Source organism: Mus caroli, chromosome 13 (genome assembly GCF_900094665.2).
Source record: "Mus caroli chromosome 13, CAROLI_EIJ_v1.1, whole genome shotgun sequence".
NCBI classification, from domain to species: domain Eukaryota; kingdom Metazoa; phylum Chordata; class Mammalia; order Rodentia; family Muridae; genus Mus; species Mus caroli.
Genome location: NC_034582.1, coordinates 44804220 through 44829614, shown reverse-complemented (window position 1 = coordinate 44829614; position 25395 = coordinate 44804220). Strand labels below are relative to the sequence as shown.

Below are 25395 nucleotides of genomic sequence, written 5' to 3'. Positions count from 1 at the left end.
AGCCCTTGTCCCCCAATTACTATGCCCCCCAATTACTTTTATTTTTATTATTCTTTGGCACTTGAGTAGTCACAATTATTTTTCCTAAAGCAAAATGTGGATAAATATTTAAAATAGAGCATGGGGGCTGGAGAGATAGCTCAGCAGTGTAGAGCACTTGTTCTTGCAGAGGAACTGTGTTCAATTTTCTGAAAGGAATTAGAAGTCACTAAAGAAAGTTCAACTAATGGTTGTGGCTGACCTAGGACAGAGATCCAAGTAAAACCCAGGCACAGAGGTGCTGGAACAGAGTCTAGAGTATGCTTTGGATGAACTGATTGTTCAGCTGACTAATTGTGCATAGCCTAAGCCCCCATTCTAAGTCCTGTAAGTGGTCTTTCTGACATGGTTAATCAACCCCTAAAACTATTGTGTGTGACCAGTCTCATCCACAACAAAGATAGTATAATCACTTCTGGGAAGATAAAGCCAAGTTCAACCACTCTTTAGAGAAAGCCAGAGCCCCTAGATCCTGTTCCCTATAGAACTGCTGGGAGCTCAGGTTGTTTTCCATTTCAGAAAGAAATGTTACATTCTGGTAGAAAATTCCTTAACTTTCTCTATTAAATGTGAAAGCTGCTGAATGTTTTAGAGCAGACATCCTATCCTATAAGAATTTGCTCTATGACATTTGTTTAGGTAACCCTGTTGCAGTACCCTTGATGCCTTAGAGGGGCTTTATTTTTTAAGGGTACCTCATTAGTCTGTGCTTCTTCCTCCTAATTGTTTCTCAGCAGTACGCAACTAAAAATGTGCTCAGTGGAATTAAATTTCCCGGATAGCATGTAGCTCAGTTAATAGAGTGTTTGCCTAATATTCAAGAAGCCCTGAGTTCCATTGCCACCCATGCATAAGATGGGTATGGTGGCACCCATATGTAACCTTAGCGCTTGTGAGATAGGCACAGAAGGACCAAAAGTTCAAGGTTGTTCACTACTTAGTGAGTTCTAAGCTATCTAAACTATTTGAGACCTTGCTCTTAAAAACAGATATCAGGCTTGCCATTAATCCCAGGATGCAGGCCAACACAGGCAGATCTCTTTGAGCCAGCCTGATCTAGATAGTGAGTTCTAGGCCAGTCAAGACTACATAGTGAAACCTTATCTCAAAGAAAGGAAAGGAAGGAAGAAAGGAGGAAAGAAAGAAAAACATTGAAGATCCAAGGGGTTTCTAGAAAGAGAGAGGGGGTCAGGGAGAGAGACAGAGAGAGGTGGGGAGAGATAGACAGACACAGAAAATATACTAACAGAAACCATGTGGTGATTTAAATTATGCTTGGCCCAGGAAGTGGCTCTATTAGGAAGTGTGACCTTGTTGGGATAGGTGTGGCCTTGTTAGAAGAAGTGTGTCACCATAGGATGGGTTTTGAGATCCTCCTCCTAGCACCCTGGAAGACAGTCTTCTGATTGCCTTCAGAACAAGATGGCACTCAACTCCTCCAGTGCCTTGCCTACCTGGACACTGCCATGCTTCCCTCTATGATAATAATGGACTGAACTCAGAACCTGTAAGCCAGCTCCAATTAAATGTCCTTCATAAGAGTTGCCTTGGTCCTGGTGTCTCTTCATAGCAATGGAAACCCTAAGACAAACCGTAACTACTCAGTGAGTTGTTATTTTCTCCGTCTTCAATATCATCATCTGACTTTGTAGGAAACTGTGGTTTAGATTCAGAATACTTCTCTGAGGTCACAGTTTTGATTACCTCAGTAGCCACTTCCTTCCCAGCTCCCCCTCTCAAGTTTATGTGGTAGATATTTTGTCTGCATGTGTATCTCTGTGCCACCTACAAGCTTGATACCCAAAGAGTCCAGAAGAGAGGGTCAGACCACCTGGAACTAGAGTTAAAGCCATGAGCCTACATAGAGAGTTGGGAATTGAACATGGTCCTCTGGAAGAGTAACAAGTGCTTTTAACCACTGACCCATCTCTCCGGTTCCAAGGAGGCTCACTTTCTATACCCATTGAACCATATTTTAATTACTATAGAGTTCTTTGGCCTCTGTATTGTTACTTTGGATCTGATTGTTCTTTGTTGTGGGCTAGTGTATGTGTACTGAGTGTGTTTGTAAAGTACCTTGTCTCTCTACTCATTAGATGCAAGTAGCAGTAGTCCCCAGTGGAAAAACGAAATAAATCTCCTGATACTGCTAAATGTCAGTCATGGTAGAGCCTGTCTTTAATCCCAACGCTTGGGAGGCAGAGTCAGGCAGGTTTGTTGTTGTTGTTGTTGTTGTTTTGTTTTGTTTTGTTTTGTTTGTTTAATTCTAAGCTAGCCAAGGCTATACATAATGAGAGCCTGTCTCCAGAATTACAAAACAAGGGCTGGAAAGATGCCTCACCAGTTAAGAGGACTGACTGTTCTTCAGAGGTCCTGAGTTCAAATCCTAGCAACCACATGGTGTCTTACAACCATCTGTAATGGGATCCAATGCCATACTCATATATTCATATACATTAAATAAATAAATGTTTTTAAACTATTAAAAATTCTAAAGAAACTTTAAAAAAATTAAAAAACAAAAGCCTTTAAAAAAAAAAGAAAACCTAAAAGCTACCTATCACCTCGCTATGCACGCTAGCTGTCAGATGGGTGATACCTTTTTGCAGCAGGAGAGATGGTTTAGCAGTTAAGAGTACTTACTGCTCTTCCAAGGGACATAAATTAGGATTGTAACACCCAAGTTGAGCAGATCACAGGCACCTGTAACTCCAACTCCAGGGTCCCAGTTCCCTCTTCTGACTCCCTCAGGCACTATGTGACAGGCACTTGTGCCACAAATATAAATAAAAATAAATTATATTTTAAAACTACCTGTGAGAACTACTGAGTTAGTAGATACTTAAGACTTTTTAAATCCAATATTCTGAGAGAGACCTTATAGCAGGCTTACTGTCTTAAATCTCATGTGTTTATGTCAACATAGATCTCTTGTTCACATGAAAGGGATGAGAGTGTAAGTACTTTACCGACAAGGGAACGTGGGTTATGGTGCAATGGGAGGATGAGAACATGCTTTTTTTCCCCTAGTAGTTTATCTATGATTTTACTTCTTTTCCTTTGGTGTCTAATATATTCACAGTCTGAACACTTAGTGATGAAAGGAGTGTGCCTGGTGCCATGCTACTTCGAGCACTGCTTAGTTATACCAAGTACAGTTACTTCAACTAGAGTAACATCCTTGTAGGATATTGGAGCATGCAAGAAAGAGACTTGGGACTTTGACCTGCTATGCTGTAATCTTGTTTCCAGCTGCTTTTTTACTTTATTTCTAAGATTTAGAAGGAAAACCATGTGTTTGGAATCAGGAAACCAGAATTGTAGTTCCAGCCATCCTTGGGGACATAGGAATTCTTTATAACACAAAAAGTCTATAGATGAGTTGAGAATTTTTTCCCCCTTTCTTCCTTTTATGCTTTCTTCCCTCCTGGAGCTGGTTAAATGTGTTATATGATACACACGCATCTGTATTTTAGCTTAGTAGTCATTAAGTTAAGGAATACGTTTACAATCTGTGCTTCAAGTAATATTTACACACAGACTAGATATTTTCAAACAATAGTATTTGAGGATATTTCTGAAGGATCTTTTATTTTCGTTTCCTTTCTAAAAGCTAAATGTGTTTATTTCTGTTGACTAATCTTGGAATTTTGTTATGATAGACATGTTTTCTTAGTGTGTCCAAGCACAGTTTAGCCTTTGTGTGTGTGTGTGTGTGTGTGTGTATGCGTATGCTTCAGATCCTCCTGGTCCCTTTGTCTGTGTGGAACGGGGTCTCTAGTTGCAGGTGGGCAAGGAGTCAGTGGAAATGACAGACAGATGCACACAGGAGATTGTGTAGAATCTGAATGTAATGTCACAAAGTGAACACCAGTCTTATATACTACAGAATATAAAGGGTAGGATGTCACAGCAGGCAAAGTACATTGAAGTTACCTGACACAAAACAAAGGAATGACTTCAAAAGGACTTACAGTAACTAGGTAAATATTTACAGTAAAGATAAAGCAGTCTTGCCTAGGGTCAGCTAATGACAGCTAAGGATTTCACACCCTAATCACAATTAGTGCTACTCCTTTGAGCCTTGTGAAAGCTAGCACCAGGGGGGTCTGCTCTAGTGAATAATGCAATACCACAAACCCCCCCCCCTATTTCCCAGGCCCTGATAAATTCTTGTATGAATGTAACTTTTAAGTATCTGTGGAGAATCTCCATTTGTCAGAAGAATTCACCAACTTGCTTCTAATATGCAATGTAGCCTGTACTGAAGATTTCTATCTCAGTGGGATTCCCTAGCTCTTTCATGGTAAACCCATGCTATGGATGGTCGTGGGCAGACTTTGGTGTGAACCTTTGTTAAGTCTCTTGGGCATGTACCCAGAAGAAGAAATGTTGATTCATTGGTACCCAACTGGAAGTTTCCAAATTTCTGCGCCATTTTCTGTCAGCTGTGTGAGGGTCCAATCTTTGTGTTCTCACCAGTGGGTGTTATTGGTTGGTTTTTTGGAAGTAACCATTATAGTGAGAAAAGCTAATCTTCTATTGTGGTTTTGGTTTGCATTTCTTTAATGACTCTTTAAATTTTAAAATGATAGAAGTTAGAAAGATAGTCTGATCTTGCTCATTTTTTGACACTCACAGTATCACATTTCTATGGTTAAAGAATAATTGCATTTATAATCCTATATTGAAATATTTCAGAAGAATCAACTGGACCTTAAGTCTTATATCACAGGGATGCCTAGCTCATGTCGCTAGTAGTTGACTCTTGGGCTTCCCTTTTTTTTTTTTTTTTTTTGGTCACAGTCATTCATTGTGATTCCTTATCTCTCACTGTTACACCTTCCCTAAATAACTTGATGTGGATGTTTAAATGAGTGGGTGGAGTTTTGTTTATATCCATTATACATTGTCAACTTTGCACTTGTGGGCAGGTGAGTGTTTTCTTCTGCTAATGCTAACAACCTACTCAAACTAGAAAAAGCAATAGAGGCTTCTCAGCACTCACAAGTTTGAACAGATACTTCCAAATTATAGTGTACACATCTGTTTATTGTGCCTTGTCTGAACTTTTATCATGTGGTTTTTGATTCTTTTTATTGGCATACCCAGATTTATATTTGTTCCTTTTTAATGGGAGTTCTGTGAAGCATTGATGCCTGCTAAATAAAAGAATTCATCACAACAGTTAGAATATTCACCTTAAAGCTTACTTAAAATATGTTAAAAATGAACTGAAGAATGTGAATGATACATTCTCACACAGTCACTAGCAAAGAGTGGCCAGAGGCCTGACAGGCGTGACGTGTCTAAGGCTCTACTCCTAGCTGTATCTCACGTCTCAGATAATTTGTTTCATCTGGTCCTCTGAGAAAAGAGCACTCATGTTCCTGAAATTTTTGCCTTAGATCTTAGGATGGTAACTCAGAACGTCAAAACATTCCATTCTCAGTGCTGAACCAGTGCTGCATATCTTATTAGAAATACAAATGTAGCATGCACTTTTGGTCTCATCACTCAGGAGGCAGAGGTACAGGGAAGTATTTAGGTCAGCCAGGTCTACAGAGCAAGTTCCAGAACAGCTAGGACTACACAGAGAAACCCTGTCTCAGAGAGAAGGGGAGGAGAGAGAGTGGGAGAGGGGACAGAGGAGAGAGGAGGCAGGGGGTGGGGGGAAGAGAGAAAGGAGAGGAGAGGAGAGGAGAGGAGAGGAGAGGAGAATAGAATAAAAATACAAGTGTGAAAGCCACTAAAAGTCATCTTTCTTGTGTGAAAGACTACTGTTAAGTCAACATTCCCCCATTGTCTCATGTCCCCTTCAGGTGGAGAGGACAGCTATTGTCTTCACCAGCAGTGTTACTTACTTGATCATCCCTAGGAAAAGTATTGGAAGTGACGACATACTCAAGAGGATTTTATGTAATTTATCATCGTCATTGTCAGGAACATGTACACTACCACACGTGGCAGAGGAAAAGTTGACAACCTGCGGGAGTTGAGTCTCTCTACTCAAAGTCTTGGTAGTGAATGCTTTATCTGCTGAACCATTTTGCTGGCCCTTACATGGTTTTGCATGATAATATTTCTAAGTGTAAAAAATATACAAAGCCATTTGAGCTTAGTTTTTTTATTCCCACTTACCATTCTATTTTTATATTTCTTAAGATTTGCATCATTTTTAGTAAGCTCTAAACCTATGAAGTAAAGACATTTTCACCAACATCTTAAATGCAGTTCTGATCTTTATACTAACACATACTTGTAGATATATTATTATGAGCAGTTACATGTTTATATTTGTAATTAGTAAGGCTTTATGAAGGCATAAATGTATACCTATATAGTATCTTGCCACTCTTGCATCTCATAGTAATGAGAATTATAGTGCTCATCTGATACTTCTTGACCCTCAAGAGTGTTGTCCTGACTATCATGGTCGTCTTCCTCTTCCTCCTCTTGGTAGCTCCTGAAAACTTGGGTCTTCAGTTGAATTGTTTCACCGTTAGTACTCCTCTGCTCACCATAATAAATACTGTGTATGCGAGGGAAGCAGAAGAAGATGTATGAACTTATTGGTTCTTTCAGCTTATTTTGGTCCACACGAAGGTATGTTAAATGGTGATGGTGTACTGGATCAGGAGAAGGACATATCATTGTCACATTGATGCCTGAAAAATACAAGTCAAAAGTTTATTCTGCATATTGTGGTTATAATTTCAGGTTGGGTTTTGTTATTAAAATGAAGTGAAACTTATGTTTCATATCACCAAAATAAAAAATGAGCAGATTGGCTTTACTGATTGTATAAGTAATATATAAGTGCTTCCTAGTAAAAGCAATCTTACTTTTAAAAAAAGAGTAAAAGGAAAAACTACATTGCTACTAACCAGGTCATATGTCTTCCAAGCAGCTCTCTAGTACTGCTTGCTAATAATAGACAAAGTGGTCAAGTTGAATAGAAAAGACTATAAAAGTAATGGTATTCCCTCGGCCACTATCTGCCATCTCCTTAGCCAACCTCAAAGCAACCCTTTTCATCACTATGTAAAGCATAGATTATTAACAATTCATTCTTTATAAAGAGTCAAAATACCATTCTTTCATCAGCCATGTTGGTACATGTGCTTTTAATCTCAGCATTAGGGAGGCAGAGGCAGATGGATATATCTATTAGTTTGAGGACAAGCCTGGTCTGCATAGTAAGTTCCAGGGCATCCAGGGTGACATAGAGACATCTTGGCTCAACCCCACCCTCACCCCCCCAAAAAATACCACTCTTGTTCTTTTTTTAAAAATGCAAAAAAAAATTGCATACTTTCTATTTCATTATTTTGTAGGTATAGATGTTCCAAATTCCTTGGAATGTAGAATGCTTGCTTCAATTTATTGTGTCCAACGTTGAGTTCTATAAGATTGGAAAGATTAAAGATGTCATATGGAATGTCTTCCAGTTTGTTGTGTGATATTCTTAGAGCATGAAGTTTTGGAAGTTTGTCAAAATAATTGTCTGGTATAGATGAAATTGAATTATTTTCTAATGATAGATACATAAGTGATGAAGGCAATCCAAGGGGCATTGATTCTAATCTGTTATTACATAGGTTGAGCTGCATTAATTTTTCCATTTTGGAAAGGGTCTTTTCTTTTAACATTGAATCAGAAAGATGATTATAGCAGAGATCAAGCATAGTCACATTCACCAGCCCGTCCATGGCATTTGTTGGAAGTGTGGAGATTTCATTATAACCAAGAAGGAGTCTTTCCAGAGATTTTGGAAGTGGAAATGGAAATTCTTCTAGGTTATTGTGCTCTAGATGAAGTTGTTGTAGATTTGAAAGTTTAGCGAACACACCATAATCAATCTTTTGAGATTTAATTTTGTTGTGGCTAAGGTTAATTTCTTTAAGATGAGTTGCATTGATGAATGAATTTGCAGTCACGGCCTCAATGTCATTGAACTGAAGGTTGAGTTGCTGAATGTGCATTGGGATAATTGGGATAGTCTTAAGTTTACGATTGTCACAGTACATTGATGTTGGAAAGTTAGTTGGACAGAAGCATTCCTTAGCACAACCTAAAATATTATTATAAAAGGGAACTCCATATTCAATATTTTGATGAAATTGGAATTCTGGATCATGATCCTCATTTGGCTCTTGGTCATAATCGTCATCCCATCGGTAAGCTTCATATTGGCAGTATACTCTAACTCCAAAACAGAAGAAAAGGACATATATTGGACTTAAAAAGCCCATTTTCTTTTCTTGTCCTATTGCAAAGAGAAAATTGATTAATACTCAGAATAATTCTCATATAAACTGACACATATAAAATGTATTAGGTTGATGCATATATATATAGCAGAATATTCAGACGGTATGGGTAAAGTTCCAATGAAAATTGAATGTTTAAGTACCTGTGAAATTTAGAATAATATGTTGCATTAAACAGAAATCAGGCCGGGTGTGGTGGCACACGCCTTTAATTCCAGGATTTGGGAGGCAGAGACAGGCGAATTTCTGAGTTCGAGGCCAGCCTGGTCTACAGACTGAGTTCCAGGACAGCCAGGGCTACATAGAGAAACCCTGTCTCAAAAAAAAAAAAAAAAGAGTGCTTTCTGGACTTTTTACTAAGTAATCACTGTCTTTTATTTGTTTACTTTTATTTTTTATAGACCAGATTCCCTCTGTATCTCTTACTAACTAGAATTTACTATGAAAACCAACCTGTCCTTAAATTACAGGAATTTCTGCCTCTGCCTCCCAAGCGCTAAGATTACATGTGTGAAACACAATGCTATACAGTCATGATTTTCTGGAACAGTCAGAGGGTAGAAAGGGAGGGGGATAACAACTGGACTGTAAAAACAGATTAAAGATTAAAAACAAAAAAATCCCAGTTGTCTTGTTTTCTAGACATGCTGATGTTTCTAGTGTAACATCATTCAACCACACTCTAGTATTTCCTCCACTGTAAATGCTGGGCATTCTTGCCAGCCGTTTCTCGATTAGTGGTGTTTGCTACCTATGTGAACACTTAAAGAACTTTGCCTGTTAAACTTTTATTAAACCAAAATCTGTTCCTTACTACTTCTGTTACTGAAATACTATCCTTGTTCATTAAAAGAACATTCTTTTCTGTGTGGTAACTTATTTCGAAAACACTGTCATTTTTATTTCTTCCTGTTTCCTGTCTAAGGCTATGTATATCTTCACATTTTCCTCTTGGAAATATTTCTGCAAAGTTTCAATTTCTCTTGGATTAATATTTTCATGTTCTCTCCCTCACTCCTTCTGTTCACTGTTTTCTGCGAGCTCTCCCTCCCTTCTCTCCTCCCTCCCCTTCTCCTTACCCCCCATTCCTCCTCCCTTTCTTCCTTCCATTTTTCCTTCCACACAGGTTCTCATAGATCCCTGGTTGGCCTCAAGCTTGCTATTTATTTAGGTGAGGTTGGCCTAAAACTCAAGCTCCTCCTGTCCCCAGGTACTGAGACTACAGGGAGCGTCACCATGCCTGGCTTTGGATTATAGATATTAAAATGCCACTATCCTAGTCTCCTGGGAGTTTGAAATCTAATGGAGGATGAGAGACATACAGTGCAGTGTAACTGAAGGATATTGTATTGAGTCGGATTGTAAGGACTCCGGAGGCTTTATAGATAATTAACAGTTATTTCTGATGAAACTTGAAGAAGGGTAGAGTATGTTATAAAAAAAGTAGTTTGAAGACTTAACTTTCATTTCTTCCATTTAATAATTCTGCCTCTTGCTTTATTAAGAAAATACGAATTGTAGTTGCTGGACATATGCTCATGCCAATAGTCCCACTTGCTTAGGGGTCAGATCATTTGAGCTTATGAGTTGGAGATCAGTAGTACTACTTTCAATAAAAAATATCTCCTCAGAAGAATAATGTGAAATTTGTTAGTAATATGAAATGATAGTTAAATTATGCCTTGCCTCATGTGTGTGTGCTAGCACATGTACATTTGAAATCTAGAAGACAACCTCATTCATTCATTAGGCAACTTTTAATTTTTTTAAATAAGATCTCTCACTGTGTAGACTGGCCAGTGAACCCAAGGGACTGCCCATCTCTGCCTCCCAAGCACTAGGATTACAAATGTGGTCTCCACACCTGGTTTTGTTTTATTTTTTAGTATGGAACCCACTCAGAGCTCAGGTCCTCTTGCTGTCTGGGCTGTGTCCCCAGCTCCATATTTGCCTTCTTTATCTTACATACTTATCTTGTGTCTTGTCTTAGTCTTTCTGTTTATCTCACCTAGAAGATAAACTCTCACTTTGTTGTTGTTTGTTTGTTTGTTTTGTTTTGTTTTTGAGACAGGATCTCACTGTGCTACTAGGATGGTCTCCACCTCCTAAAATTCAGGCAGTCTTTACTGCTTCAGCCATCTGAGTTAGGATGACATGAGCTATTCATGTAAAAGTTCTTAGCAAATTGAAAGCTGCTGTCCAGTTGAAACCAGCTGATATGAGGCCCCCAACACACATACAGTAGAGGTCTTCCAGGTCTATGTTCACTCAGAGATGATGCACTTAACCCTCAAGAGACTGGAGGCTCCAGGGAGTTTAGAGGTCAGGTGGGGTGGGGGCTGTGGACATCCACGTGGAGATGGGGTAGGGTTGGAGGAGGTGTGGGATGTGGAACAATAGGAGGGTAAATGAGGGGGGGAAATAAAACATGGAGTGTAAAAAATAAATTTAGAAAATAAAAAATAAAAAAAGAAAATTTTAAGCGTTTTTTTACCCCCCTCACAGACCTTTTTTTCTCTACTCTTCTCATTAGGGTTTCTATGAGAGAACAAACAAATTTCCTAGCGTCCCTTTGTGTTAATGAAATAATTTATATTTTATTCTTCTAGAATGCTACTCCTCTTTTTCACCATTGGTATAACTGAGAAAATAGTTCATCATTTCTCTGACAGAACTCCATTTGTTCTTTTCTTCCCATGTTATTGTCTCAGTTCTTTCATGAGTGTATACTCATGTCCTGGGCCTGCTAATTACCAGAGGTCATATTCTGAATTTTGAACAACCCACACTCTGACCATATCTTCAGTAGTGCCTCCAACCACAAGTAGTTCCTGAGTGTCAGGGATCTAAGGTGATGGTGATGCTACCGGTTCTTCACTGCCTCCATCCACACTTCCGCAGTCATAAGCTCCCTCTGCCTGAGATGCGGCAGTTCTTTATTCTCCTTTCTTCTTTTCACATTCCCTGGGTTTTCTGAGTTCTTTACATCTGGCAAATGACTTTCCTCTCTACTCTCATTCTGACTCACACAGCTAAATATGAAGAAGGAAAAACAGAACTGGGCTGACTGGGCTCATTCTTAGTTCTTGGCTACGACCTTAAGTATGGCATGGCTGCTCTTTCCTCTGACAAGACTACTAGGTTGGTGTTTTGTTTTGTTTTGTTTTGTTTTGTGTTTTTGTTTTGTCTCTGGCTGTAAAACATCATTTCCCATCATTCTTTTTGGATGATTGCCTTGCTTTTTAAAAAGTGTTAAATAATTGTTTGTACTAGTTAGTATATTGTATTTACTCTTATCTCTAAGAAAATACCAAATTGAAATACTTAGTGACATTGTTGTGGTGCTAGTGCTGGCGGGGTTTTGTTGTATGCATGTATGTATATGTGTGTGTATGTATGATGTATGTATGTATGTATGTATATATATGTATGTATGTATGTATGATGTATGTATGTATGTGTGTGTGTATGTATGTATGTATGTGAGTACACTGTAGTTGTACAGATGGTTGTGAACCTTCATGTGGTTGTTGGGAATTTTTTTTAGGACCTCAACTCCACTCATTCTGGTCAACTCCACTCGCTCAATCCCTGCTTGCTCCGGCCCAAAGATTTATTATTATACATAAGTACAATATGTATAATATATTATACATAAGTACAATATGTTGCTGACTTCAGACACACCAGAAGAGGGAGTCAGATCTCATTATAGGCAGTTGTGAACCACCATGTGGTTGCTGGGATTTGAACTCAGGACCTTCAGAAGAGCAGTCAGTGCTCTTACCCACTGAGCCATTTCGCCAGCCTTTGTTGTTGTTTTTGAAGACAGTTTCTCTGTGTAGCCCTGGCTGTCCTGGACTCACTCTGTAGACCAGGATGACCTCACACTCAGAGATTTGCCTGACCCTGCCTCTCCAGTGCTGGGATTAAAGGTGTGCACCACCACCTGGCTATGATTATTATTTTTTAAGTATAGCAAATCTAAATAATTGCATCAATTGTTCTTTCTTTACTGTATAATTCAGGAATGACATAGAATGGGAACTGTGCTTTGAAGAACTCTAGAATTGCATATGAATGATGTAATTATTTCCAAATAGAGAGATAAGTAATACCATGACCTAGGAAGTGGGAAATGCCTAGAAATAATAACTGTTCAACAAGCCAGGACCTAGGAGTCTAAATTCCTAAGGAATTTGCACTCTGCTAATGAATTCCTAATTTAATAAAGAAGTATGTTTGTGCTATGATCTTCATCCTGCAATGTTCTTAGTAGAGTCTGCTTTGGGGTAATCATTTTCTTGCTGTTGTTACTCAGCTAGATACTGTACTTGTATGCTTGGTACAGCATTTTATAAATATTAGTGGTTTAATTGGATTATTTAAGGTTGCATTTTTTAAAATTATTCTTACCTGTGAGGCAATGTGCAATTAGGGAACAAAAAAATAAAGAGAAAATGAAAACAGGGTCCGTTCTCCGTGAAGAGCAAACAGTTTAGAAGAGACCAACACTGGAAAATGAACCATAACTAAATGGGGATAGTTAGTGAGTGCTGCAGGGCCAGGGCTTGACCCTCCTGGGATAAACATTGATTGAACCAGACTTTGGCACTTTAGGAGAAATGGGTTTGGAAAATCTTACACATTTTACTCTTTTGTTGGTGACATTTTACTTGAAATTTTTTTAGGATTTTATTGTACTTGCTATAGTAACTTTTAAAAGCATTTTTGCTACTTAATTTCAGCCCCAATACAGCCGCTAGCAGTAGATTCTTAGAGGCTGCTTTCCCAAAGTTCGCACTGAGAGCCAAGAAGTAGAGCTGGTCTGTGGCACCAAGCCAGGCCACAAAGGACTCTAAAGTTCTGCCGCACTTGCTCATGAGCATCCACTCTGTCTTTTCATTGTGTGAAGATTTTATCCTTGTATGAAGACCTTTAGCAGTCATCAAAAGCAACCTTATGTTTTAGAATTAGAATCTGTTGCTCAGGAGTTTGAGACATTGGAAGAAAAGGAAATCCCGATAACACTTCCTGGCAGCTTAACTTAGCATCAAAAACAAAGGCCTTTGATGATAGAAGGATTCATGTTGTCTCCTTTTGGTCTTCGTAAACACTTCAGGAAGATTTCCCTGGAGAGCCATTTTTCCACTGAAATCCTGTCCTTTACTAGTCTTCCTCTCTTCCACTGTGATACCTTCTTTCTCTAGTGATTTTAATTCATTTTACCCAATGAGTCTCTTTTTAGTCATTGCTAAGCATATTTGGTTACTTTTGCTTCCATATTCTACAATTTATGCCCTGTTCTTTGTAATATAACTCAGAGACCATCAGAGTAACTCACTGTGAGTCATCTCATTTCCCAGTCTCTAAGTTTTAACAAAGCCTCAGTGCAGTGCGCTTGCTCTAAGCAGTCAAAGATCTATAGAATGAGTGACTTAAGTCACAGGTTATGGCTTGTTAGCAGTGCCTTTCTCTGTTAATGTTTATTTCTCTAGGGATTCACCATGCTGGTTTCTTTAGATGATTAAAAGTTAGAGAACTTAGCTGTTATCTTTTGTACTTATTTCTATATAACAACATGTGATATTTCTTACTTATATTGTCTATTAGAAATATGAGAGATGAAGAAAAAATAAAGCAAAGCAACAATGTAAAATTTAAGAAATTATCCATTAATATGAATTTTGCATATAACACAATAAGTATCTTTATCATAGCATTTCTCTTGAAGAAAAACACTCATGTTTTTAAATGAATGTAGATCCTAATCCAAATTAATAAAAGTGTTATAATTTACTTAGTTCTGGAAACTTAAAGGTAAAAGCATCATAGCATGTCACTGTTTTAAAGCTGTTAACCGTTTTACTGATAGGACATAGAAGCCAGGATATAAAGATCATCTGTGCCTCTTAATTCTTGTCTAAGACAACTTTAAATTTAGTCTTTTGTTATTAAAAAGAGTGTGTCTCAGTTAAAATAATACATGCATGCATGCATACATACATACATACATACATACATGCACAATACATTTAAATCCGTAATTAACTTAAACTTAAGAATCCTTTAATAACCAGACAAAATGTTCCTGTCTTGGGAATGATACGAATGAAAACAAACATTCTAAATCAGAAATTTGCCCAGTAGAAAAAATTTCAACAAAGTGTTTTTTTAGCAAAATTTTTTAGCAAACTTTTTGTCATTTAAAATTAAGAGCAGAAAAACAAACCCAAGAAACTAAAGAGAAATTGATTCCTTTAACCGAAGATTCTTTCTCTTTGTCCTGTTTTATTTTAAAAAATAATCTAAACAAATATGGCTTATTGAGTCATTTTAAATCAGAAATTTAAACTCACCTTGCTGATCTTTTTGCTTGAACATTTTGCTTAATCAAAATTTTAATTTAATTTTTAGCCAGATTTTGCTTCCCCAGCTTTTATAATAAGTGCAGTCTAATTTAATATTTAGCAACCCTAAGACACTTTTGTAACAGTAAGAATACATTCTTTAAGAGTTGAAAATTACTTTATCATCATACCTGTTGAGATTGCTCTAGTTTCAGGGATTGATGAATTGGCAATCCTTTAACTGAATCAGAAATGCCTAAATTCTTTAGCGAAGTTTCTTAAAACTCCACAGTGACTCAGTGTGCAGACAGGGCTGTCCTTTGAATTACTGTAGCAATTTAAGTAAATACAATCTGCTTGGAAAACACTTGGGTTGAATTAAAATTTTGTACTTCTTTTCATTATACAGAATTTTGTGGATTCAAAGTAAGATGTTTGTGCTCTTGGTCAGATTTATGTGGCTAGCTTCTTTCTTTTCTCCTTAATTTTGGTTTGAGGTGTGGCAAGAATTTTCTCTAATATGAAAGGCAAACAAGACTAAATGAAACAACATGTACTGATTACTGTTTTTATTTTCATTTTTATGCCAAAGAATTCTTCAGATTAAAGTCCACTGTGACCTGGAGCCCAGTGTCTCAGCAATTTAAGGTGGAATTCAAAATTGTATCCGGTTCCTGGGTTGACAGAGGCTTGTATTCACATCAGTTCTTCCCTTTGATTCTTGACTAAGAATCAGAAATGGAAACATACAGCATTTCACATCTAGTTTACTTTGAGAATGCAATAGAGTGCATTGGTTTCACACATTAAAGGCACAACTTTCCCACTTATAAAGACTACTAATAACTTTTAAAGAGAAATGAATTCCCTCAGCTATGTATGCTAGTGCCTTGCCTTTCCGCTCAGTACACAAAATAATTTTATAGTCCACTTTGTCTTTAAGTGGGATCGAATAAAAGCCTCTGCTGCTCAGTCACTTCTTCTACCTTTTATTGTATGTATTTAGAAACTTTCTTCATTTGCTGAATGAGCCCTCCTTAAGAGTTGCAGCTGAAAAGCCTGCTTACTGCAAGGCTAAATTTTTGTGCTAATGTTTTCATAGTTAAACAGAGTTAGCTGTGTCTCTTGGCATCAGCTGTTGAGTTCTTTGGAAAGACATTCTTTCAAGCTTGAGAAGTTCGTTTTGGTTCTTCAAAACAGTGTTTTCTATTAGACTTTATAAGTAACCTAGAGGATTTATTTTAATGTTTCAGATTTGGGAAAAGTATATAGTATTTCAACGGTGCTTTGGCAACATTGTAAACATCTAGTCTATTACTCGAGACATTGGTATGTGAAATGTGGCAGACTGCACTTGGGCCAAAATTCCATTTAGTTACCGATCTTTTCCATATGTTTCCTATTACTTCCTTTGTTCTTAAACCTCAGGCTTTCACACTCGGGAGAAGAACAAATCTGTATGTTTTTCTCAAGCATTGTTTTAGTCCCCTTATAGTTCTTTTAAAAGATTAAGTTAAAAATCAGCCACTTAATTTTTAAATATAATTCTTTATTAATTGTATGTTGTGGTCTTAAAATAGTGATTCTGTTGTTCTTGTTTCTAGATTAGGTGAGAAAATATATCACTAATACTAGAGCACATTTTTTGAAAGTCTAGAACCAGAAGTGGTGATGCACACCTTTAATCCCAGCGCTTGGATAGTAGAGGCAAGCCGATCTTTGAGTTCCAGAACAGCCTGGTCCACAGGACAACCAGACCTACACAAAGAACCCCTGTTCCCCAAACAAAAGTGTTTCTAGAAAATTTAAACCAGGTTAGCAGTGTATATGATGTTTCATTTGGCAGTGACTGAAAAATGAAAGAGGTAATGGTTAGGATAGGCGAGTTTCTGATTACTGATTTCTTAGGTGACTTCATTATACCAAATGGAGAGAAGTCAGATGAATTGGTTTTAAAAAAGTTTAAATTATATGGTAGAGTTAAGATTTTATTGAAACAGACACGGCATCTCAAAGCTTAACAACATACTAGTCCTGGCTAGGGAAAGCCTCCTAGTTCAGCCTAATTAATATAATAGGTAATTTTTCTCATTTATTTGTTCATTGTTCAGCTCTTTTAAAAAAATTAAGTACCTACTTTGTGTAAAATAGTTTAAAATTGAGGACTCAGTAGTGAGAATCTTATTGTCATAGAGGAGATAAGTAGAAAATAAAAGTTTATTGAGTGGTCAGAGTATAGCAGAGAAGAAATCAAGGTAAAGGATAAAGATAAGTAAGGTAGAGAAGTGCAGACGGGCAGCTCTGCTCCTGCTGTCTGTGAGCCGGGGTGGAGCAATGAAGTTACCCTATGGTGGGTGGTGGGAGCCAAACACTGCACTGATGAAATGGGATGTTAAAGGTAAGCAAGGGAAAACCAGTGCGAGTGGTTGATGGATTAGAGTGTGACACAGTAATAAGAACTCAGGTTTAGATGAATGCTACACGAATAGACATGTGTATATACACAGGTTAGAATACATGTGTACATAGCCTTGCTTTGAAGCTTCCAGGACATGTAATTAATTATATCCTTGTAGAAATGAGCTGGCAACCAGATCTTGGATTTAAACACCATTCTAAATGAAAAGGAACCAGGGCTGTGCATAGGGGAAATGACTGATCTAGAAGAACTGGGACAAGGAAAGTGTAAAATGGACCTGGGACACTGAAAAACACCAGAAAGAAAAGAAGCTCTTTGCAAAGAGAGGGATCTGGGAAGGTCTGTACCTTCATCAGCTCAGTTTTGCAATGAACCTAAAACTGCTTTAAAAAACAAACACACAAACAAGGAAGAAAGGATGCAATACTGTTTTAGATAACAGAATTTTAGATGTTAATAAATATTGTGTGGGAGTAAGCCAAGTCAGTGTCAGAAGAGAGGGACTAACATGGCAACAGCCCTGCATACAGATGAAGAACAGGAGGTATCCTTGGAGGGTGGTGGTTTGAATAGGTATGGCCCCCATAGACTCAGATGTATGAATACTTGGCCCACAGGGAGTAGCACTTATTAACTATTAGGAATTGTGCCCTTGTTAGAGGACGTGAGTCACTGTGGGGGTGAGCTTTGAGTCATCCAGTGCTCATGCTCTCCCCAGTGTTTAAAGATGGTCTCCTCCTGGCTGTCGTCAGATCAAGGTGTAGAACTCTTGGCTCCTTCTCCAGCACCACGTGTGCCTGCACAATTGCCATGCTTTCCACCATGATGATAATGGACTGAACCTCTGAAATGTAAGCCAGCCCCAATGAAATATTTGCCTTTGTAACAGTTGCCTTGGTCATGGTGTGTCTTCACCAAAATAAAAACCCTAACTAAGACAGAGGGCTAGCCAGTACCAGCATCTTGGTAGACCTGTACTTGGATGGACCCTCCTTCCAGTGCTGTAAATGGAATCGTACTATTTATTTTGTTTGTTTTAAAAACAAAAATTTTGCCATGTTGTCTAGACTAGCTTCAAACCCTGTAATATAAGCAATTCTCTGGCCATGGTCTCCCTGCTAGCTGGGATTACACGTACTTCACTGGCTTGGAGCCATGCTTGCAGAGGAGATACAGTATCTAGTAAGTGAGCTCTTTCAGATGGGCCCCGTTGGATAGCTGTAGTACTAGCCCACACACTGAGTACCACAGTTTCCTAGGCAAACAAGGCTCACCACTTACTTTGTATTCACTGAGAAACAAACTCTTTCATAAGCTTTTTTTTTCCTTCAACATTTACTTTTTCTGTAAACAGTTCCCCCCATCCCAGTCTCATACTCTCTTACATAAAGCAGAAGAAACTTGGAATTCTTCAAATTAAAGCCTCCTAAAGCAGACAGTCTAGCTCCTTTAGTAACTCTAAAGTAGAGCTTCTTGTTAAAATTCTTGGATCTAAGATCACTACACCCTAAACATGGGAAGACAAATTCCCCAAGCATGAATCTGAGAACTTGTAACAGGTACTGTGGTTATTAGGAAAACCCAACAACTTCTAACCTAAGTGCTCGTCCTTCCTTCACTCCCAGAATGGACATGTAGGGAAGTACTTTGCAAAGTAACTTTGAAGATCTTCTGGCCTCCCGTGTTTTGTTACTATATCCACTTATTCTCAGGAAGGCATTGACTGGTCTCAGAGTCACACATTTTCTTCTCCAACCTTTTTTTCCCCCTTATTACTTTATATAAAACCACCTTTTGTTGTTTTTTGAGAATTTCATACAATGTATTGAATCATTCACTCCCAACCTTTTACCTTAACACCCCCATGTCCACTCCACCTCTTTACACCCCTCTTGGCAACTTTGTGCTCCCCCTCAACCCTCTCTCTTCTCCAATAAATAACCTACCCACTCCAACTTGTGCTCTCCATATTCATTGGGTGTGACACCATCTAGTGCAGTGTAGTTATCATACTGGGATGATGCACATCCTTCCAACGGACTCTTTCCTAGATGTCGTCAACTATGTATAGCTTCTCAGTTAGGGGTCCTCATTAGTCTCTTTCCACTGCATACTAGAATTTTGACTGGCAATTAGAATAACTATATATAGTTGTCTTTAATCTTGTACAGTAGATGGAAATACCATTTTTCCTCCAAGTAAATTAAAGAATTACTACATTTTGCTTTGGTATCAGTATCTTTAAGTGGCTAGCAGAGTGTATCATTAGTGGGATGGGTACTAGGGAACCTACTTGCAGTAGAACATGGCAGGGACTTCCTGAGTTGGGAAGCTGCCCTTTTGGTCATTAAATCAATCTAGAGAACAAGCTTAAGCAATCATGTGGTCTGGTGTTGAAACAACTTATAAATTTTTATTATTTAAATTTCTTATACAAGAAATTCAATGACATCTTGCCTTGTTTGTGAGTCAGAAATTTAGATAGAAGGTGAGTAGAGCTCAGGGTCTAGACTACAGTGTGTTATGGATAGCCCTGAGGCTAATTATATTTGATGTTAATTCCATTCTCCTGAGAGGGGTTTCAAACAAGGAATGAGTCAGCACTGAGGTGATTTCCTGTAAACCTTCTTCCCACTTTAATTTATAAAATAAAGGCTAGAGCTGGTGATTTGGCAGAGAAAAAGAAGGGAGGCAGAGCACAGAGTTGAGACAGGGAGAGAGGTTTAAGGAGGAGAGAGGTTTAAGGAGGAGAGAGAGAACCAGAATGGAGGTTGACTGGTGTTATCAAAAGGTTAGAATAATTGCGTTAAAGCTTTATCATTATCATTTGGCTCTGAAATTATTGGCATCTTGTAATATGTGTTATTATTGATACATAAATCTGATTGGCTAATTAAGCATTAAGAGTCTTAATTCTGCTGGGTAATTAGGTGTTGCAATGACTAGCCAGTGGTGCATGGAGTGTTATGTGAAAGTGAGAGGTACTTGGGGGTGAGGGAGCATCTGAGAGATGGCCTGGTGGGAGCCATGAGCCTAGCAGGGCTGGCGAGTTGGCTGGCCTAGAGAGTGAGATGGCCTGGCATAGGAGAGAGTTGTTGGCAGTGGCAGGAGCACGGGAGCTTGGCCTAGTCCCTCTGAGAGTTGGTGGATTTCATTTTTTAGTATTTCCCGAAACAATAGTGTCTTTTGCATGAATCAGAGATTGGGATCCAGTGTTTATATATAGTATTAAGTGTGAGTATGTTTACATAAAAATTCAACAAAAATATATCCAAACAATAAAGAACCCTTTGAAGTGCTACTGACCAGAAAGAAACCTCCTGTGATAGTAGTGATCTCTTCTTAGTCTACATATCAATTATATGGTGCTTTTAGTTGTAAACATTGTTAAGCTATAATATATTTAATGGGAACAGAGTAGAGTGACTGAAAAAAATAAGAGGACCCCCAAGATTTACATTTCTTACTGACTAAGGTTCAAGAATTTCAGTACAACGCACAAGATTGAAACTGCTATAAAGCTTGCCTTCATAGAAATACCAATTCCTTTTCTAAGCAGTATATAAGACAAGATTCTTAAAACAGTTGGTAAGCCATATATGGGGCCAAAGGCTTACAGGTCCTTTGAGTTTGACCCTATCAGCGCTCCTTTCTTTACAAACCTAAACAATGTGTAATGAATGCCTTAAAGGAAAAAAAAAAAAAAAAAGGATGGGGTGTGTTGCGGCCTGCCCGCAGTCCACAACACGAACGGTTNAACTGAGAATGGCAGTTCGAGCTGAAAAGAGAGGAATCTAGATGGGGCGGAAGAAAGAATGGGGCCAAGACGATTTCATGTTCAAAGCCCCCTTTTTAATTCCAACATTCAGTTATAAAGGAAGGGGGAGGGAACCCAATTTCCCGCCAAGTAACTCGGGATCCAGTAGCAGGACGAACACGTGTGTGCCTCCAAGCAGCAAAGCTGACAGGGTCTAGCAGTGGGCGTGGCAGCACGAATGAGCAGGAAACTCCACCCTTGAGCAAGCAGGTTCAAGCAGGTGGGGGAAGGGAGACCACAGGGGTGTTTTGTTACCCCTGGCTCACGTCAAAATTCCTGTGTAGCCAAAATGATTTTGAACTCTTATCTTTCTGCCTATACCTCCCAAGTGGCCCAGCTAGAAATTGATTAAGATAAAAATAAATAAACCAGCTCATATTTCTCACTTAATTTTTAAAATTTTTGATTAACCTTTGATATGATAAATTATGCCTTTTTTGCATTTCAACTGCAAAGTTGTATATGTAATTATTGAGACACCCACACACACATTCCATGCTTAAATAAAACGTGGGTGTTGTATTTTTCCTTCTTAAACCCCAACTTTGCTTCATCCTGCTACCCTTTTCTGCAGTATAAATCCAGATCCTGGCCAAGCCTTAGGGTGGGCTCTTGCTTGACACAGCAGTATGGGGCAGTGTCCTCTGCTGCTAGTGACACTCACATCATCTTTACACCATTTCTTTTGAATAATAACCTTTATTAAAAGGTTTGCTTTGCCGGGCGTGGTGGTGCATGCCTTTAATCCCAGCATTCGGGAGGCAGAGGCAGGCAGATTTCTGAGTTCGAGGCCAACCTGGTCTACAAAGTGAGTTCCAGAACAGCCAGAGCTATATGGAGAAACCCTGTCTCGAAAAAACAAAAAACAAACAAAAAAAGTTTTGTTTTAAGTGGTACAGATTGAGCTTCTTGTTTACAGGAAACATAAGACATAGAAAACACAGAAGACGGAAGAGTAGATTGAAGGATGCTATTGGTATACAATTAGCAAAAATAGACTGTGAGAAATACATCGGAAAAATATTTTCTCTCACATAAGTACTGAAGAAGGGAAGAAAAGATAAATGGGAAATGCATAGGTTTAAAAAAAAATGCTGAGTATCTATGTTGGCATCACCTGTAATCTCAGAGCTGAGGAGACTAAGGCCAATGTCAACAGTATAACATTAAAATTAAACAACAAAAACAGGGGCTGGAGAGATGATGATGGTAGGCACTTGTTGCAGGAACACGAGGACTTGAATTTGAGTCCCTAGCACAGACATAAAAAGGTCTACCTGTGGGCTTGCCTGTTAATGTTATGTGGCTAGAGACAGGAGGATGGCTGAGGCTTGCCGATTACTAGTCTACCTCCACGTTCAATGAGAAAATAGAGCAGAGAGTGATAGAGCAAGGCATCCAAAATCTGCGTGCATATCTCTGCATGCAATGCACGCTCACGCACGCACACACTCACCACATACACACAACTTAAGTATTGACACATAGTTTAAATAGTTGGAACTTTGAGCAGTTACTGGGTTTGATTATATTAATTAATTAATTAATTAATTAATTTTGTTTTTTTCCAAACAAGAGTTTCTCCATGTAACAACCCTGACTTTCCTGTAACTTGCTTTGTAGAGCAGGCGACTTGAACTCACAAAGATCTGCCTGCCTTTGCCTCCTGGCTACGATTAAAGGTATATACCACCACAGCGAGCCCAATATTAAGAAATTAATTTTTTAACATTTATTTATTTTATGTATGTGAGTACAGTGTCATCTCTTCAGACACACCAGAAGAAGGCATCAGATCCCATTACACATGGTTGTGAACAACCATGTAGTTGCTGGGAGTTGAACTCATAACCTCTGAAAGAATGTGTTTAACCGCTGAACCATCTTTCCAACTTCAGGAATTAATTTTTGATGTGATAGATATGTTGTTTGAGAATGGAGAATTGGCAAGGCTCTGTAGCACATGCCTTTAGTCCTGGTGCTCAGGATACACACATATGTTTTTATTGAGGACATTGTGAAAGGTGTTGTTTCCCCACTTAGTTCTCAATCTATTTTTCATTTATATAAAGAAAGGCTATTGCGTTTTCTGTATCCTGATACTTTGCTGAAACTTTTGTCAGCTGTAGAAATTTCTTCATGGAATTTTTAGGAATATATAAGATCATATCATCTGCATATAAATAGACTGACTTCTTCCTCTCATCTTTCACTTGATCTTCAGTTCTCTCAATGATATAGCTAAGATTTCAAGTACTTTACTGAATAGGTATGGAGAGAGTGCACATCCTTGTCTCATTTTGGATTTTAGTGGAAATTCTTTGAATTCTCTCCCAATTAAGTTGCTGTGGGTTGCTATAACTTGCTGCTTCTTTTTTTTTTTTTTCCTTTTTTGAGTTGTATCCCATTTATTCCCTCTCTGTTTTAACATGAAAGGATGGATTTTTTCAAAGGCCTTTCTACATCTAATGAGGTAATCATGTGCTCTTGTCTTTTAGTCTGTTTATTCGGTAGATTACATTTATCAGTGTTCATATATTGAACAATCCCTGCATTTCTGAATGAAGCCTATATGGTCATGGTGAATAATCTTTTTAATGTATTCTTAGATTTGGTTTGCAAATATTTTATTGAGAGTATTTGCATCAATGTTCATAAGGGAAATTGCTCTATATTTTTCTTTTTTGTTGTTGTTGTCTTTTTGGGTTTTTTAAAAATCAGGGTAATAGTAGTAGCTTCAAAAAAAGAATTAGAAAATCTTCCCTCAGTTTCTATTTTCCTCATTAATTTAAGAAATATTGGTATTAACTCTCTGAGGGTCTAGTAGAATCCTTCAGTGAATCCATCTGGCCATGGGGATTTTTGGTTAGATGATTTTTTAATTTTGTGTTTCTATTTCACTGAGGTCATGAGTCTTTTTAAATTGTTTCATCTTGATTAAGCTTTGGTAGTCAAGAACTTCATACATTTTTTTTAGACTTTCTAACTTGGCCGCACACAGATTTCTAGCATGTACACTCAGGAGTGTTTGGTTGCCGTGGGAAGGGAAGGCTTTCCTTTTCATTGGCACGGATTCACTAATGTGCATCTTCCCTCTGTCTCTTTTCATTAATTTGGATAAGAGTTCATCAGTCTTGTTGATTTTTCCCGAAGAACCAACTCTGCATTTCTGATTGGTGGTGGGTTTGATCATTGATTTCTATCCCTAAGCTTGGTAATTTGTTCTCATTTACATTTTTGGCTATTGTTTTGTTTGTTTTCTGGAGCTTTCAAGTGTTTCATTAAATTATTAATATATGAATTTGCCTCTTAGAAATGCTTTCAAGGGGCTGGAGAGATGGCTCAGTGGTTAAGAGCAGTGGCTGCTCTTCCAGAGGTCCTGAGTTCAATTCTCAGCAACCACATGGTGGCTCACGACCATCCGTAATGGAATCCGATGCCCTCTACTGACATGTCTGAAGAGAGCAATGGTGTATTCATATACATAAAATAAATAAATAAATAAATCTTTAAAAAAAAAAACCCTGCCTTCATTGCACCCATAAGTTTGGGTATGTTGTATTTCCATTTTCAGTCAGTGGACATCATTATAGATAAGAACTTTGTTCATAAGATACTATTCATTACATGATGAACATCTGTGAAAGTTTCATAAGAAAACTCTTTTTGTAATGAATGTATATTAGTGATGTTTTAAAAATACTATTCATATTTTAAAAAAATTAAAACAAAGCAGTTCCACATCTAGAGAGCACCTGGTCTCAAGTCTCAGCCCATGTGCCAGCTAACAGCTGTCTGTAACTGTAAGTTCAGGGCATTTTTGCCCTCTTCGGGGCTACTCTTGTACCAGGCACACAGGTACTGCACATACATGCATGCAGGCAAAAAATGCACACGTATAAAATAGAAATTAAGTAAATAAATATGTAACATAAGAAATCAAATCAAAGCCATAGATTTAGGGCAGTACGTTCATAATGCTTAGCAGATCTATATCTGTATTTTATCACTCTTATAAGTAAGTCACTTTCAAGGAAAGCATACTTTTTAAAGTATGTGAAAGAAGGACTTGAGAAAGTAAGCTATCCACTTGACCAGCCAACATATGAAAAATATTTAATGTCTTTGGTCTTTAGAGAAATGCAAATTAAAACCACAAGAAAATTGTACTAGCTCCCCAGTAGACAGGATACAATTAAAAGGACTAGCTACCAATTATAGATAAGGTTGTGGAAGGAAGGAATCTTTTAAACATTATTGGTAAGGATGTAAATTATTGCAATTGTACAAAACTTTTGGCACTAAATATCGTATAAGCCAGCTTTCTGCTCTTGGGTAAATATGGAAATAAATACATTTGCCCCCCAAAATTTTGCACAGCTGCTTCATAATAATGAAAAAACAAGCCTGGGATGTAGCTGTGGTACTTTCCTTGCTTGCATTCATGTGTCTGAGTTTTATCCCCAGAAGTACAAGCTCAAGTGATCCTTAACATTA

At 38.0% G+C, this 25395-nt stretch overlaps 2 protein-coding genes across 3 annotated transcripts in view; one reads left to right on the top strand and one right to left on the bottom strand.

Annotated features, from left to right (window-relative positions):
• Nucleotides 1-25395, top strand: part of Cenpp (centromere protein P) — a 177131-nt gene that overhangs the window by 41825 nt on the left and 109911 nt on the right. The gene's annotated exons all lie outside the window — the stretch shown is intronic.
• Omd (osteomodulin) lies at nucleotides 6151-8302 on the bottom strand. Its single transcript, XM_029468186.1, has 2 exons — nucleotides 7355-8302; nucleotides 6151-6707 (listed from the first exon to the last, which is right to left on the bottom strand). Exons 1-2 carry the CDS (start codon nucleotides 8292-8294, stop codon nucleotides 6376-6378), a joined length of 1272 nt encoding a protein of 423 aa, XP_029324046.1. The 5' UTR covers nucleotides 8295-8302; the 3' UTR covers nucleotides 6151-6375.

Excerpts from the sequence above, each read along its gene's own strand:
- Omd (XM_029468186.1), bottom strand. The coding sequence starts at position 8,294 with ATGGGCTTTTTAAGTCCAATATATGTCCTTTTCTTCTGTTTTGGAGTT. Across the intron at positions 6,708-7,354 it reads ACAAAATAATGAAATAGAAA|GCATCAATGTGACAATGATA; the intron begins GTATGCAATTTT and ends TGTATTTTTCAG.